The sequence below is a fragment of the Tribolium madens genome, unplaced genomic scaffold, assembly GCF_015345945.1.
Source record: "Tribolium madens isolate multiple individuals breed KSU strain unplaced genomic scaffold, Tmad_KSU_1.1 Scaffold_1;HRSCAF=32;Tcas5.2_LG8, whole genome shotgun sequence".
Classification (NCBI taxonomy): Eukaryota; Metazoa; Arthropoda; class Insecta; order Coleoptera; family Tenebrionidae; genus Tribolium; species Tribolium madens.
The window spans coordinates 8,535,278-8,552,166 of NW_025400984.1; the positions used below are offsets into that span (position 1 = coordinate 8,535,278).

Consider the following 16,889-nt stretch of genomic DNA (forward strand, 5'->3'; position numbering starts at 1 on the left):
TTGTTTTTTGTCCCCCATATTTTTGGTTAAGTAGGCAACCAACATTACAGTCCACGTGACATAATCCCATGAACATATTTTTTTATTATTAATTCGGTCGCGTGCACACTCAAACGCAAATTAGTCCTCGAAGATGGTGCACATAAAATGCAGGACCGGCTTGTACCCGTTCAGCGAGATCCGCCGTTTCGTCCTCACCGATGCCCAAATCCCATGGGCCGTCCCGGTCGAAAATTACTCGCCCCCCGACTACGACTCGCCTGTTTTGCATAACAAACCCTGGGCTGACCCCCCTTGTGATGACCCGAATTTCCGCCCAAAATGGAACGCCCTTGACGGTAAAACCAACCGGAAGAGCCACACCGGCCCTTATAAAATCATCGACGGACGCCCCCTCAATCCCGAAGGCAGGACCGGCTTAAAAGGACGCGGCGTTTTGGGGAAATGGGGCCCTAACCATGCCGCTGACCCTGTTGTAACACGATGGAAATCGCCGAAAGAATTGCATCCAGGGACGAAATTGTAACAACTCATTATGAATTATTTTATTGTGGTTTAGGCCGATTTTGCAGTTTTGCGCCATCCAGAGACGGGATTGCGGCCAATGGGCGATTCCTGGAGGAATGGTCGATCCCGGAGAAAGTGTGAGCGAGACTTTAAAACGGGAGTTTCTAGAGGAGGCGTTTAATAGTTTGGAAAATTCGGATAAAGCAAATGAGGAAATGATTTCGGGGTTTTTCTCAAAGGGTGAGGAAATTTTTAAGGGGTATGTCGACGACCCCAGGAACACTGATAATGCATGGATGGAAACTGTAGCTGTGAATTTCCACGATGATAATAACACAACTGTCGGAAAATTCAAACTACAGGCAGGGGATGATGCAAAAAATGTCAAATGGATTGATATTGACTCAAAATTGGATTTATATGCAAGTCATTCTAATTTTATCCAAGCTGTAGCAAAACTAAGACAGGCACATTGGTAAAAACACAACAATTATTATAAATAATCTATTTTTATACAGAATTTCATAATTATGTTATGCCACTCGTTGAGATAATTAATTCTCTCGAGGCTCTGTTTTGTACTATGATATGCACAACACAAAATAATTCTTTTTCTTTCAATAAATATTTTATGTAACTGCGATTACCTAATTGTACCTACTCTTTACATTATTATTACTTGTTCATTAGTAAATTCCCTACAAACATTTTATGCTAGAGGAAAATTATCTAAAGAAAAATACCAGTGCTTGATAAAAAAATTAAAATGCATAAAATATACACAAGAAAAAACCCGAAAATTCATTCTAATACTGACGGCGATTTTTCTTACACCACTAAAATATTTACAGCGCCGACTCGGGACAATTCGGATTCAATTCGGACCGATAACGAAGACATCGCTTTTACCGACATCGCAAGTTACAGGTGTCCCACATGTCATCCAAGGATAAAAAATGTCAAACGACGTTTTCTATCACTGGTTGACGTATGGCGGTTTACTTTTAGGACACTTGTATATACAGTGCGATTTGAAAAAATAATATACACAATTGAATCATTCGGTCGATGACTTTAATGAAAAAAAGGAAGACCTAATAATATTTTTCCTATCTCAAATTTTATGAATGGAAGACACCTCACAATCAATCAATCGCACTGTATATAGAGGGTGCGAGCAAAAATTGCGGACCTAACTTCACTATTTACACCGAATTTGAGGTAAAGTCCGGCCTTACCTTAACCTCACTTTCTATTTTCCTATACCTATCACCGCTTCATCCATCAATTCATCGTCCGTAATACACGGCGAGGCCGAATGCGGACTAGGGGCTATAAGGGGCGAAGGCGCCGGCGACTTAACTATATGAACACTAACCGAAGGCGATTGCGGAAAATTCACCCCACCCCCACCTTTGTCGATTTTCCCCGACGCCGAAAAATCTAAAAGTACATCGTCGTTTTTCTTCGTTACATCCTTTTTGTCGTCTTTGGGGGCGGGCGCAACAAATTTCGACGTCAAATCGATGCTTTTCGTATAGAGGTTTAAAGGTTCGGAAATGGGCGGGAGCACCGATTTCGATACGGCAATTGGATAATTCACTTTGTAGGCGGAGTCGTCCTTGGATTGGACGAGATTCTGTGGTTGGTCCTTTTTATCGTCGTCTTCTTTCAATTTCGGACTAGAACTAGGAAGGGGGAGAGTGGGGGTCACGTTATTCCTTAATTTCGCATCGACGGAATTATCGAAGGTTTTTTGAGGGATGGCGAGAGGATATTTGAGGTCGGTTTTGTTCATCATGTCGAAAATTTTCGTATCGACAGTCCGATTGATGTTGTTTAAATTGTCAGAAGTGACTTTGGGTTTTTTATCGTCGACTGAGGCTCGAGCCGATAATTTAGGAATCTGGAAATTTTTATCTAATTGACGTACAGTCATTAAACCCTCGACGATTGAGGGTGGATTATAATGATCCATTTTTGACATTTTATAAACACCATCGCTCTCATCTCTATTTGACGTTGGACTCGATTTTCGGCCATCTTTCGAGGTAAAAATCGACTTTTCGGAACTACTTTTGTTAATTTTTGGACGATCTTTTCGACTCAAATCAGTTGCACTTTTCGGGGAATTACTCAACTTTGTCAATTTCGATGGCCCACTTGAGACTTTCGCCCCCGACGGGGCTTTACTCTTCAAACTCGAATAATTGGTGGCGCCACTTGTCGAATTCACTACTTTTTGTCCCAAATGTTGGGGTTTTTTCGATGCTGGTCCACTATTAACCCCCGGTTTCAAACCGGTGTGAGTCTTGGGTGATCCCGAGCCTGATTTACTCACATTTTTACTTTCTTTACTTCTTGTTTTATTTATAGTGATTTTCATGCCGTCCGAACTCGGTTTAACCATATATTCTGAATTTTTTGTTTCACCAATTTTACCACTTTTTCCCTCGTTTAATTTCGTTGAAACTTGCCCACTTCTGTCTTTATTCCCCCCACTGCTAGCCCCCTTACTACTCAAATCCGTAACTCCGTCGCAATGTTGCGCTGATTTTAGCTTATCGACAATCGCCGAAAGTGAGCCTTTTCGATTTCGCACTTGATTCGAAATCGCCGATTTCGATAAATCCGTCGAACTCGGCGACGGTAAACCATCCTGAACCCCACTTAAATTCTCAGTGTTCAAATCCAACGGTTTCACTTTCACTGACGATTTATTTTTCGAAGCAACATTAAACACACCCGAAATTTTCTTCTCTTTATCCCGCGACGAATCCTTCGATGTTGATTTCGTTTTCGAATCGGAATTTTTCGGTGAATTTGCGGCACTTTTCAAAGTCGACATACTTGGCTTACCGGAACCGCTAGTCGATGGATGTTTAGGGGAAGTCCCGTGACTTTTAGGACTCGAAATACCGGGAATTATATGTTTAGGACTACTCGGAACATGAGCAGGTGAATGTTTTGGACTGTGATGCGATGAACCGGTTTTAAGAGTCGGTTTCATAAGATTGGGACTCAGTTTACCACTCATGGAAATATTACGATTTTGAGTGGGCGACGCGTTGAATTTTCGCATCATGCTTGGACTCGTCGGTGTACTCATATTGAGGGGCGGAGACTCGGCCGGTTTTATACTAACAGTGACAGGCTTGGTGAGGGGGTCCTGCTTCGGGGGTACCTTATCCGGCGGACCCATCGGGCTCTCGTCGCGCTTTCGCTTCCGCTTCTTCTCAAGGCGGCCCTACAACATAATAAATCACAAATTTTCAAATAAGTGGGGTTATGTGATTAGTTGCGCAACTTTTAATTCGAAAATCACAAAAAAAGAGTCAAATCACAATCAAACACAAACTCTTATTACAAAATATCACAATTTTAACAAAAATGAGTTCAAAACGGCCCTATAACACGACTAAAATAATCACAAATTTAAAAAACTGAGGTTATCGAGATGCGCAACTTGAAACGTAATTGTAATTAAAAAAAATCAGTAAAAAGAGTTCACATTACAAAGATAGATTTTTTTAACTCATGATATCACAATTTTATCAAAAAATGAGTTAAATAAATGCGATTCAATCAAAATTTTACAAATTAACATGAATTAAGCGAGTCAGGCCTGCCAACCCGCAGTCAACAGATTTACTATAAAATTTAATAATTACAAGAATTATTCATCAATTGTAAAAAAAACTTTGCATTTAATGGATCAAAGAATACGAAAACCTCAAAAACTTGAATTTAAGATAAAAACAGATACATATTTCCAAAAATTTCCATGAATTTGACAAAGTTATTCCAGGAGTACCAGTCCTTAAAATTTATATTTAAATATGCAATTGTTCTAAAAATGCCCAAAAACTAAAAATTTAATAAAAATACGCAAGGGAGTAACTAAATATAATTTTCTTATTACAAAATTTTGCAGAAAAAAATTTTTCACTGTCAAATTTGACAGCTGTCAAAAATTCAAATTTGGTAAAATCTCTTTTTTCCCAATACCTTATCATCCGATCTGCTTTTACTACTTTTCTTCTCCCTATTCTTGTCCTCCCCCTTGCTTTGCGACGTCGTGATGGGGGTAATGGTGATAGAACTGGGCAATGCGGTGGCGGCTGACGTCGCAAGGGCTATAATCTCAATCCCGGGCCTTTTTTCCGCATTACCTCCCTGATTAAACCCCGGTGAAGTACTCGGAATCGGTGTAATACTGACACTGGGTGGTACCAAATTTTTTTCCCCCAAATCAATCATAATAGTTGGTGATTTCTGATCATGTGATTTTCTTCTTGACGGCCCCGCTAACATCTCCTCTACGTCTCCCAATTCATCTAAAGTCCCAAATTCGCCCCCAACTTTATCCGACTCGGCTAATAATTCAGCAGGATCAAGCCCACTCATCAGTTCGAGGTCTGAATGAAACTCCAATCCTGAATTTGGGGTCGCAATTTCATTTTCTTGTGAGATTGGGGTACTTCGTGATGTTGAATCACTGCTTGATGTTTCGACGAGAAGGTCAGAGTCGGCCCCCTCGCCCAATTTTCGTTTGTTTTTCCACAAATCGTCCGATTTACGTTTGTGGGGTCTTTTTATCTTATCCGATTGGTTGCCCCCTGCTAGTATACTAGTCAATTCCATACTAGTGAGCATACCTTCACCTGTTTGAAAATTTTGAAAGTTGCTATTTGCCATCATGGATTCGTTTAAAAACATCCCTTGATGTCCTTGCATCATCATACCATGATTACTATTCCCAAGGGGCTCCTGTTTAATCTTATCTAACCCCCCGAATTCCGTCAAGTTACCACCTGGGGCCCCCTTGTGACCCCCAGGGTCGCCGGAACCGAGGGGTAAACTAAAATTTTCATGTCCGTTGTAATGACGTTTGGTGACTTGTTTTTCCCATAGTTTCAAAACTGCTCGCATTGTTACCGGAATCGAAAAACATCGGTTTAAAATTCTCGTGCTGAGATCAGAGGCGGTGTCGGGGGTGTTAGGCGGGGGCGGAGTCCCCGGACTGACAATTTTACAAACCAGATTGGAGATGTCGCTAAGGTCGATTTCGGCCGTTGCCATACTTTCTTCAAGCGGGTGCTCGAGAGAGAGCGAGATGTGGGTCCAGGAAAGGGCACTTATCTCAAACATAGTCATATTTTCAAAATCTGGAGGAAAAAAAACACAACAATTTTGAGGAACGAACAAAGCGAGGCGGGTAATTTTTTACCTTGTTTGCTATTAGGACGCACACAACTGCCGATTATCGTATTGAAGAGAGCTTGTTGTCTTAAAATTACTAAAATTTGGGACACATGGGCCGGATGGGTAAATGGAATGCTTGAAACTAAAACACCATCCATGTTTTTGTTCTCAGTCATGAAGTAACAATGAGTTTGGTCGGGTAAAGTCTGCAAAAAAATTAAATCAACTCACAAACAATAATAATTAATGTAATTTAATAAGTTGCCAACTTCAGAGACAATATTACTAATAACTTCCTCTAAAAACAAAAAAATCTAGTGGCAACACTTGCTAATTTCGTGGCAGTTTGACTTGACTAAATGTCAGTTTGTTCGCTACCAAATGTTTTATGCCATTTTTTGAGTCTCTAGAACCTCTAGAAACGTAAATAATGTTATTGGGTTCAATTTTAAAGTTGTCAATTTTTTTTATTTTTGTTGAGATTTTGGTCGATTTTTGGCACCCGTTGGAAAGAAAATTTAATTTTCTATCATATACAAAAAAGACCAGTGTTCTACGATAAACAGTTATCGAGAAAATTTTGAATAAAATAAAAAATTTCAAAAATACAGGATGTTTCACGTAATTTTACGAGGCCTGCGCCTGTAAGATGCAATCAATAATACATATTCCGATACGAACTCGATTACAAATTTTGAAAAATTGAATAATCTTCTCTAGTTTTTCAACCTTTAAAAAATTACGTTTTTAGTTAGTTAGTGATTAAGATAGATAAACTAGAATTATATTCATGTCGTCTCTTGGTAGAACAAATGATAATTGTTTCTGAAAAACTGCAGTTTATGACTATTAATGAAACAGCGATTAGTTTGACAACTACTGTCATGGGTTTCCAAAAATTAAATAGTAAGAAGTGTATTTTTTGTATCGTATTTTGTGACTTTTGTATATTTGGGTGCACATATTAGACGCAAGCCTCGTAAAGTTGTGTGAAACACCCTGTATAAATCCGACTATAACTTCAAAACTAAACGAATTTTGCAGTTTTCTTCGGCGTTTAAACATTGAAAAGTTTTGAATGAAAATTGACTAAATTGTGACATTTGTTTTAACAATCAAGATTGCCAAATTATTTTTTCATTGCTGCCAACCAATCCACTCACCACAAAAAGGCCTTTATTGTTTCCTGACTCCATTTTCCCCTCACTAGTATGATGTACAATTAAACTAAGTAAAGGATGAGTTGTTGATTGTTCTATAGTGTCCAATTCAGTAACTTGTTGAATTTGTCTAACTAAATTGACACACATTGGCATCGGTTTATTTAATTTGAGGACAAAACAGGCCGGAATTGCAGCACTATTTTGGCTACTTAACGATGAAAATGATGGTGTACTAAAATTAATTAATTCGTAGGAGAGAAAAATAAATTGTGGAGTAGTTTTTACCTTTTCCCGTTAATATTCCTATTGACTGTGATGAGAGTCGTGGTTTGCAACTTGTGAGTGGCGGAGCCCTCCATACACACCGTCACACTGTACCCCAGAGCCCTACTAATAATTGCATCGACTGTAATCGGTTCAATATCACATTTCTCAACATTTAACAAATCATAAGGGGAGACGAAATAAGTGAGTTTCATGGGGTGCCCCCCTCGGCGCTTCTCCAACACGCCGACTGGAGACTTATACAATAGGTTAAAAGGCTCCTTCATGAAAGACTGCAACTGGGCCAAAGTGCTCAAATCGGACTCCAGCGACTGCAAGGCTGTGAAGGCCTTACACTTGACCTTTTTCTCAGCATTGAGTTGGTAAATCGACGCGAAGCCCTCCAACTGCACAGTGAAGTCGGCAAAGTCACCTCTAGATAAGCAATTGACGAGTTCAGAGCAACTCTGTTGCTCTAGTTTACTGTCATGGTGCACTTTCACGTCTTTCACAGCCCCCGTCTGGTCGAGCACGATCTCCAAGTAGAACATATCGGACGAGATGAAGAGCTCCACCCCCGAGGGGCCCACCATGAATTTGAGCCCCAATTGCCGTGTCAGACTCTCCAAACGCTCGATCATGCTCTGCAAGGACGTCACTTTGATGGAGTGCTGCAAAGTGTCGAGGCATTTCTGGTGTTGGCTCTTCTCGACGCTGTCGAGGGCGTAGCGCTTGTCCTGAAAGTAGGGCATCAATGGTGGCTTTGAAACATGACATAACCTACAAGCATGGCCATTCGCACATTTTTCGAAATTTCCGACAAGTTTTTGTACTGCGACGCTTTGGAACGCAACTTTTCCATTAAAATCTCCAACTGCCAGTCTTTGGATTTGTCCACAACGGGCGGTGGCATCGTCAAATTGCCTTAAAAGTAAACAAAGTTGTAAATGTCAAAAGTCAAATTTTTGCTAAGACTGACAACTCACCGTTTGTTAAGCGATTCATGATGATTTCGGGGAAATTAACGCTAAATGTTCGTAAACATTGTCCTATTTGGGGCGAATTAAAGGAAAAAAACTGATTTTTCGGACATACATCAGCACCAAACAAAAACTTGACAGTTTCGTTACTTTCCCCAATTTAGGGATTTTTGGTTACATAACTGTCAACATCACGGCGCTAAATTCAAACCCGTCATTTGGGATAAACAATATTAATAAGTTCGAGTGCTTTTCCATTCAACTTTATTTGTGTTTACTCACTCTCAACTTTATCAAAATTTGATATGTTGGAGTACTTTGCACAGGTAGCACATATGTTGTGTTTATTGCAACGCAAATATTTTAATGAAATGTGCTCGTAAAACAAACTCCCGGAATTTATCCGCGGTTTTTACCATCAAATTTCAGATCTGATCCGTCAATGACAATTAAAACCGTAATTCGCTACAACTTTTCAAGTTTTTATACCCCAGGAAGTTACTGACACGATAATCCCCCATTTTCCCTCAGCGCTAAATTCGCATCAGCGACTAAGAATATGCCCACTAAAATCCCAGAATTTTACATTTCCCAAAAAAATATAGCAAAAATAAAACATTGTATTTGTACACTCTGTTGGTAACAATGCGTTAATTTGCTGTTTTGCGCCTAAATGTGCGAGGACAAAGCACAAAAACGACGTAAACGAGTTAAAAAGTAAAATATTTAAAGACCTTAGGACCTGAAAAAATAAAATAACACCCAGTCGAAGTCAAATAATTTACACTGTAGTGAACAAAAGTCTCTGAAACCTGGTTTAATTGGAATAAAAATGACAAACTAATAAAAATAAAAAAACTAAAACATTAATATTGCCAACTTTTAATATAATTTAGTTAGTTACACATAAATGTTTTGTTTTAACAGATTTGTAACAAAAAACTTAAGTTTTTACAAGTTTTTTAAGTTTGTAACAAGAAACTTAAGTTTTTAAAATTGAACAAATGATATTAACACAATTTTGGAATTTTGGACATCAAATTTATATCAGTTCAAAAAATATCAATGGAAGCCACGCTTTATTGTCATGATTGATGTTTGAAACTAAAATTTGAAAGTTTAAATTGAAATTTATTTATGGCGTCGATTTTCCGAAACAATAATGCCAGTAATACGTGTTTTTATAAATTATTTTGATTTGTTGTTATTTTTTCTCTAGTTATCAGGATGAAAATTACAAAAACCGAAAGTGAGATTAGTTGCCTAAGGCCCGTTTTACATTTTTATGTCAGTCAAATGACAAATCGTCCAAAATTCCGTGTCCGCTAGTGTAGTAAATTTCATGTTTACAAGTTGATAGAAGAGACACTATAATGAAACTATTTTTTTTATTTTGCGCGTTTTACGAACTTTTTTAACACAAAAGTCGATTTTTCAAAATTTAAGAACTTTTGCCCTAATAAGGTGGTGGATGGTAATAAATCTCACAAAATTTGAAAAATTCAATTTTTAAGTGTCAAGTCTTAGTATTTATCAAAATTTTGTTGAATTAACAATGAATTCTGCAAATATTTCTCTTGAAATAAGAGAAATCGCTCAAAACGCCACTGAAAATTTACTAAAAATTATTCTAGTCTATTTCAACACCCAAATTGGTGTTGAAATGGCTCATTAAAGCATCAAAATAAGCTTTCTTTCAGACGCAAAATAGAATAAAAACCTTTTTATTTTCAATTTCAAAACGTGGTAAAATGTAAAAAACCCACCAGTCTGTCATTTTCATGGCTCACCTTGACCGCCACTATAAAAAAAATTAAACATATACAGGGTGTAAGAAAAAATGGGGACAAAGAGATTTTCCATATCAAAATAAAACGATTTAATCCAACTTACATCTAAGTGCCAAAGCTGAAAAATTAATTTCGTTTTTTTTTTGAATAACTTTTAAATGAAATTTGGTACAAACAATATGTATCAAGCCCACATAGGTGCTATTATTTTTGTTTTATTCTTATTGTAAGTTACAACTTAACATATTTTTTTGTTATTCGTAATCCGCGTGGCGTATTTTTTTTTATTCGAACGATACATTATTTTTAAACAATTTTTGTATCTTGTAAAATTTTTGTAAGGTCTTTGGTTTTAGAGTAAAAAATATTTGAAATAAACGTGTCAAAATTTTGGACGTTGGCCATTCATTATTATTGCTATTAAAAAATTTTTAGTACTTAGTTTCCTTATGTATGTTTTTGTTACTTAATTTAAACAAAAAAAAAAACAATTTTATTGACGTCTTCTAATTTTTCGTTACACCCTGTATATTTTTTTAAATAATATTATTTAAAAAGTAATTTTTGCGGATTGATTTAATTAAGCTGCCCACTCGAAGGGCTTGAGTGCGTGAAAGCCCTTCTCGCGCCTCCTACGTGTCACTTGCGTGTGTCCCCCTCTCATCCCAGCTGTCCCTCGGGATATAAATTCTTGGCAAGTTTTGCTTAAGCCTCAGAGTGTGCAGCACAGTCTTGCAAAAATCATGCGTTTTGTGACTCTTGCAATCGTCATTTTTGTGGCAGTGGCCGCCACCGAAGCCTCCCCCAGACCGGTAAGTCCCCAAGATAAAAATACAAATCGTTCCGAATCGAGCTCACACTATTTGTTCAATTTTATTGAATTTAGTTCGACTCCATTCAACTCGGATTAATTAGATCGGAAGAGTATCATGTAACGCTCCTGAAATAATATTAACTTTTGCCGGTAAATCCCCTAAAATAATCACAGAGATAATTAAACCGGGAATTAAGAAAGTTTAAATTGTTCATTTTTTTCCAGGCCGGTCTTGCAGGATATAACCGTAAGTCGCTTTTTATTATTTTGTTAAATTGATTGTGAACGTCTTTGTGTCGTTTACGTCCGAACTCAGGTGTCTTGTGCCGTAATTTCGTCTCGTAAAAGGAAATTGCCCACTTTAGAAATTCTAGGGCGGGGGTGGAGTCGCTTATTTGGGCGGAGCGTCGACCCGATCGACGGCGATCTGATTGGCCGTAGCGTGGATCCAATCGATGGCGATTTGATCGGGCGGAGCGTCGATCCCATCGACGGCGGTCTGATTGGTCGCAGTCTCGACCGAATCGGCGGAGGGAACCTCGTAGGGCGGAGCGTCGATCCCATCGACGGAGATTTGATTGGTCGCAGTCTCGACGGGATCGGCGGAGGGAACCTGGTTGGGCGGAGCGTCGATCCCATCGACGGCGATCTGATTGGCCGATCGATTGATATTAAACGCCTACTTGACGGATACAGACGAAATGGTCGATCACTTTAATTATTCATTGTATTCGAATTATCAATAAATACAATAAACGTGACGATTGTTTTACTGATTATTATTTATTAGCTTACGAGGAGGTGATTGGGGAAAAAAGAGTTCGAAATTTCGGAGTTTTGCAACTGGGAGGTGGCTATGGAGTGGCAAAACGAGTCGTACAACCGGGGTAAAAAAACTCGTTTTCAGTTTTTGTATTCATTTTATTTTTCAGTAAATATGAGACTAAGACAGAGAAACATCGAAGGGGGCCACTCAATGGCTTGATTCCGGGCGGGGCTTTCGGTCGAGCAGCCCGGAGTTGTCTCAAGTAAGGGAAGTAATCAAGGAAATTAATTTAATTAATTATTTCAATAGGTCCAACTGTTTGAGACTCCTCAAAGGCCGAATAGAGGAGAAAATTCAGCCGTAATAAAGTCTTCCAGTTTTTATCAAAATATTGCGATATTTATTTTCCAGATATTTTTCTTTTGACAGCGACAGACAAGCAACGAAGCCTGGCGTTTACAAGACCTACCAATTACTGGAAATGGAGTAATTTGGAATTTTTGTTGGACTTGTGTAGCTAGATGTGTTGTTAAATAAAACACTAATTAATTAAAATGGGCATAATTGTAAACATTTTTCTTCTTCTTCATTGCATCGACCACTCGCAATTTGTGTTTTAATCGGACTTGAAGCTCGTTTACTATCTGTGTTAGACTCACCACACTGCACCATGTGTACAAATAAAGCACTAAAATAAAAATTAATTAAAAAATTAATGCGTGTTTCATTAAACTCACACAGGGTGAATCCCCCAAGGTTCGAGTACAAAATCAATTGGCCTAAACCGTTCCCTTTCACTTTAATAAACTCCAACACAAACAAAAGTACAAAAAATAAAGCCAAAATGTACAAAAAATAAAAAACAATGAAAGGGTACATCAGCAGTGGCCGAGTCTAAAAAACTGTCACATTTTTTTAATAAAATTAATTAAATTACCTGAAAACTGCCATAAATCAACAAAACTGAGCTACAAATCAAGCATGAGAAAAACACAGAGCTAATTGTGAGAATCAGTTTTGGGTTATTAGCAATTTCATTGAAACATCCTTCTTCTAAACGAATTTCGCTCAACCATTGATTCAAACTATCGCTGATTTTGTCCAAAGGCGTGTTTAGTGTGACTCCCAACAGGACGCAAGCTTGAATCTATACTTGGTTAATTATTTTGGTTAATTTTGCAATTACCAGTGTCAAACACCCTGTAATTATCGAGCCGAGTCTTACAGAACACGAAAAACAAAACTTGGTGATGACGGCCATATTTTCGGTTGAAATACAAACAAACCATTCGATTTTATCATTTATCTTTTCAGAAATCAAACGATTGAATTGATGGAAAAGCGATACGGGAAATATAATATCGCTGACATGAAAAGGAAAAATTAATTAGGGCAAAGCAATTAGAAATTAGTTGAAATGAGCAAATTAATAAAAAAATGCAACTGGAAGCCATATGTTTTATTATTGAGTGTTATTTCAATAATTAATAAATGTGAGATCATTTTTTTTTTATTGTGATCATTGTGTGTCAAACTTTGATGACATATTGAAAAAAAAAGGATTATGTTTTATGTTGCTAATTATTGTGTCATTTCACAAATCTGTTATTTTTATAATTATTATATTTTTATTTATTAAAAATATTGATTTTGAATGTACAGTTGGAGACAATACACTTTGGTCGCCAATGTCACTTGAGTGACACTAAATGGTAAAGCATGCTTTAGGACTGTTAACCTTATTTTTAGTTACTGTCAAGTTGTATGTACATATTTTTGATAGGAAAATATAATAGCTGTCATTAATTTGAAATTGTCATTTATTTTAACGTTAAAGGTTGAATTACATTAAAGTGTCAGAAAAGTGACGACCAAAGTATTTTGTCTCCAACTGTATAACGATGTAATGTCAGTTGCCTATATCAGACATTAAGATGGTGGATGCGTCTGGTAAAGTCGTTAATATTTTAAATAAATATTATGATTATATGTATTATCTATTAAAATTAGCGTAATAAAAACTTCACTTATTTCAAATATTTTTTTACATTTTTATTTATTATTGATTTCTTGAATTAAACAAAGTGTAATGTTAGTTGCATATATTATGTACAAAAAATGGTGGATGTGCCGGGAATTTTTTTACTACTTTTAATATTTAATATGTACAAAATTATCAAATTCAAAATTATTGTAAAAATTTATTTATTTCACAAAAGTAAAAACACTTTTTTCTCATTCTCATTATTTTATTATTAACTTCTTAAGGGTGTTAAAGTGTTTTGGTAGTTGCCTACATTAAAAATAAAAATACTTAGTGGACGCGCCAAGTATTTGTTTTAGTAATAATTACTCTAATTTTAAATAAGTTTCCTACATTTTCATTTAATTTTTAAGATTAAAGTGTAACATTGGTTGCCTATATGGCTTATTAAAATGGTGGATGCGCCAAATAAAACTTATTATTTTTAATTAAGATGTATTATAATTGCATTTAATATGTATTAAAATATTTAACATCAGCGTAACTGTAACCTTAGTAAAACTTCACTTAGTTCAAATAAGTTTTTCTTTAATTTTTAATTTATTATTAATTTCTTATACGTTAGAATTTGTAATTCTGGTTGCATACATTATAAACTAAAAATGGTGGATGTTCTAAACAATTTTTTATTATTTTAATATTTAATATGTATAAAAATAATTAATTTTAAAATTCTTGTAGTAATTCACTCATTTTATATAAATTTTTTTTTACATTTCATTAATTACTACTTTCTTGAGCGTCAAAATTAATCTTTGTTTGTATATCACATGATATGGTGGATGCGCCGAGAAAAAGTGTTGTTATTTTTATTAATATAATAATTAGATACATTTATACGTTCGTGTATCTAAAACTTCAGTAAAATTTTATTTATTTAAAGTAGATTCAATTATAGTGACAAAGTGTAATGTTGGTTGCCTACATTACGACAAAAATAGTGTATGAGACTGATAAAATCTTTATTATTTAATTAATAACACAATTACAATTAATATGTATCAAAATTATCATAGCCAAGACTCTCGTAGAGCCCCACCCATTTGGAATAAGTCTCCTCCTTGGGGTGGTTCTTCACTTCCAAATTTTCATCAATATCCAAATACAGGAAATCGCCACTTTCAGTAGAGACTTTGGGCCAAGTCACATTTTGCAACAATTCGTGGGCTTCCGGTGTCGGATTCCTGCAAACCCAAGCTACCAAAAGTCACGTCTTTGCTTAATTCTTACTGGTATTTAGCAAAATTAGTCCAAAGTTTGATGAGTCTTTGTCGCGTTAATTTATCCGAGTCTGGAATATCGTCACGTTTGCACCCAGAACCTCGACAAAACAGATAATTCAATTCTTCGGCATGACCGACATTTCCGGCCCCGTCGTAGTGGATGTTGACACCACCAAGGGGGCCATCGTAGGAGAATTGGTAGAAGAAAGTGTCAGAGAAGTTTGAGTAAAGTTCAGCGGTTTTGATTACAGATCGGGTGAAAGAGTGGTCACTGTAATACTAATGGGGGATTTTGGGTTTGGTACCACTTAGGGTACTCACCCTGACGCCGGCACCAATCTGATCACTTAAATTCCCAGTGACGTAAATTGACTTGATTTGGGTTCCCATCGCGAGGAGAGGTTCGTCGTCGATCAGCATCATGTCTTTGGGTACCAACCACGACACATTTTCGTCAAAAGCCGCCATGTTTTGTGTTAAAATATCTTGATCTAAAAAAAAATTTATAATACATTTTTTTTTTAAAGTGATGAAATAGTACTAGAGTTGTACACAAGTCCTTCTTCCGAAGTAATCCCAATCAGGATTGGTACCCGAACCACATTTCCGGCTTTCAACAACCGGTACATTTTTTTCGTAAGAAAAGCATCCGGATTTTTTTCTTCAATCACGGGAGAATAATATCTCCCAGTCAAAATTTGGGCCGTTTCAAGCGTTTCCTACATATTTTTATTTATTTTTTTAATTTGCTAAAGTGGTACCAATTACCGATTCGTGGTACTTCTGTGAAGCCAAATCGAGGTCTTTCGCATCAACTCCTTTCAAAAATTCAAACAATTCTTCTGAATTTTCTGTTGTTTCAAAAGTATCGTTGATAAAAGCTGCGGTTGCAAAAGCAATTTCTCTTGCACGTCTTTGAAATGCAAAGGGACTTAAAAAAGAACCACTTTCTAAAATGGCCCCTCGAAACAATCCTAAAACGTTCTAAAACTCATTTGAAGTGTTTCTAATGTGATAAACCTGTAGACTTTTGATTTAGTAACTGATAGGCAACAGACGCACTCCCAGCACTTTGCCCCATTATTGTTATCTTATCAGGGTCTCCTCCAAACAAGTGTATGTTGTCATGGGTCCATTTCAGGGCCAAGTGTTGGTCTTTAAGACCGTTATTTCCAGGAAGGTAGTGGTCCTCAGTTGACAAGAAACCTATTTTGTAATTAAAATTAATTTGTTGGTTTTTAGTACCAAAATTTGTACCAAAAGGTCCCAATCTGTAGTTAATTGTCGCAAAAATGACATCTTCTTCGATGATATAATCGGAATAAGTGTTTCGACCAGAACCAAACATAAACCCTCCGCCATGTATATACAACATGACTGGTAAACTAGCATTGGTACCATCACTTGGAAGCTAAAAAATTTGGTACAAACGGTACCAAACAACAAAAAACGAACCTGTGGCGTAAAAACATTGATGTAAAGACAATCCTCAGACTCATCATCTGAATTCCCGCTAACTTGGTAACACGAAACGTCCAAATTGAGGGTATCAAGTGGGTCCTCCCAACTTGGGGGTGGTACCGGGGCTTTAAAACGCAAATCTCCAATAGGGGGAGCCGCATATGGTATTTTCTCGAAAGCAAAGTATTGTTTATTGTTCACTGTTGTATCCTCACGCCCCCTTATAACCCCGGTTGGAAGCTGCACCTCAGGGGGCCCAAACTAAAAAAAATAGAGAGTACCCTAAAAGAAAAAATAACACGTACCAAAAAACCGGCCTGAAATAGCGTGAAAACGACAAATAAACATGCTCGTGCCATGTTGCGAATTGTATGAGTGTTTTGAAAAAAAAATCATTGTGTGATAATCAATTGATTATCATATCAGGTGAAAAGTTAACTATTTTGGTACTTGGGAACTTAGGGACTAGTAGAAGTCAAGGAAATAAAACGATTGACATTTTTTTGTTTTCATCATTGTTATTTCAATGATGACATTAAAGTTGTTCATAGATGTACCCGTGTTATTAATTTTATCGTGTGGTGTACTCGTTATAACATTTCTGCAGTGTTGCCAGGTCTAGTGAAATTTCACCAGCTCTGGTGATTTTTATATTAGTATAATTTGGTGAAA

At 36.8% G+C, this 16,889-nt stretch overlaps 5 protein-coding genes across 6 annotated transcripts; 2 read left to right on the forward strand and 3 right to left on the reverse strand.

The window, feature by feature from the left end:
* Positions 1 to 94: 94 nt before the first annotated feature.
* On the forward strand, positions 95 to 1,145 carry LOC123004440 (ADP-ribose pyrophosphatase, mitochondrial). Its single transcript, XM_044397714.1, has 2 exons — positions 95 to 522; positions 560 to 1,145. Exons 1-2 carry the CDS (start codon positions 134 to 136, stop codon positions 984 to 986), a joined length of 816 nt encoding a protein of 271 aa, XP_044253649.1. The 5' UTR covers positions 95 to 133; the 3' UTR covers positions 987 to 1,145.
* LOC123004437 (mediator of RNA polymerase II transcription subunit 1) lies at positions 901 to 8,266 on the reverse strand. The gene is made up of 7 exons (XM_044397711.1): positions 8,126 to 8,266; positions 7,924 to 8,063; positions 7,161 to 7,876; positions 6,876 to 7,107; positions 5,738 to 5,918; positions 4,516 to 5,675; positions 901 to 3,754 (listed from the first exon to the last, which is right to left on the reverse strand). The coding sequence occupies exons 1-7, from the start codon at positions 8,142 to 8,144 to the stop codon at positions 1,760 to 1,762; spliced, it is 4,443 nt and encodes a 1,480-aa protein (XP_044253646.1). The 5' UTR covers positions 8,145 to 8,266; the 3' UTR covers positions 901 to 1,759.
* Positions 8,267 to 10,635: 2,369 nt separating this feature from the next.
* On the forward strand, positions 10,636 to 12,172 carry LOC123003808. Of its 2 annotated transcripts, none has more exons than XM_044396813.1 (7): positions 10,636 to 10,721; positions 10,949 to 10,970; positions 11,098 to 11,427; positions 11,514 to 11,610; positions 11,656 to 11,751; positions 11,799 to 11,849; positions 11,901 to 12,172. In XM_044396813.1, exons 1-7 carry the CDS (start codon positions 10,653 to 10,655, stop codon positions 11,977 to 11,979), a joined length of 744 nt encoding a protein of 247 aa, XP_044252748.1. In that variant the 5' UTR covers positions 10,636 to 10,652; the 3' UTR covers positions 11,980 to 12,172. The 2 variants fall into 2 exon arrangements, with proteins under 2 accessions (XP_044252748.1, XP_044252749.1); XM_044396814.1 differs by having other exon boundaries at positions 11,919 to 12,172.
* LOC123003809 lies at positions 11,702 to 12,750 on the reverse strand. The gene is made up of 4 exons (XM_044396815.1): positions 12,676 to 12,750; positions 12,427 to 12,636; positions 12,227 to 12,383; positions 11,702 to 12,177 (listed from the first exon to the last, which is right to left on the reverse strand). The coding sequence occupies exons 1-4, from the start codon at positions 12,748 to 12,750 to the stop codon at positions 12,035 to 12,037; spliced, it is 585 nt and encodes a 194-aa protein (XP_044252750.1). The 3' UTR covers positions 11,702 to 12,034.
* Positions 12,751 to 14,484: 1,734 nt separating this feature from the next.
* On the reverse strand, positions 14,485 to 16,662 carry LOC123003838 (juvenile hormone esterase-like). Its single transcript, XM_044396856.1, has 9 exons — positions 16,523 to 16,662; positions 16,212 to 16,478; positions 16,014 to 16,167; positions 15,777 to 15,962; positions 15,525 to 15,730; positions 15,298 to 15,475; positions 15,078 to 15,247; positions 14,764 to 15,035; positions 14,485 to 14,717 (listed from the first exon to the last, which is right to left on the reverse strand). The coding sequence occupies exons 1-9, from the start codon at positions 16,574 to 16,576 to the stop codon at positions 14,525 to 14,527; spliced, it is 1,680 nt and encodes a 559-aa protein (XP_044252791.1). The 5' UTR covers positions 16,577 to 16,662; the 3' UTR covers positions 14,485 to 14,524.
* Between the last annotated feature and the right edge of the window lie 227 nt (positions 16,663 to 16,889).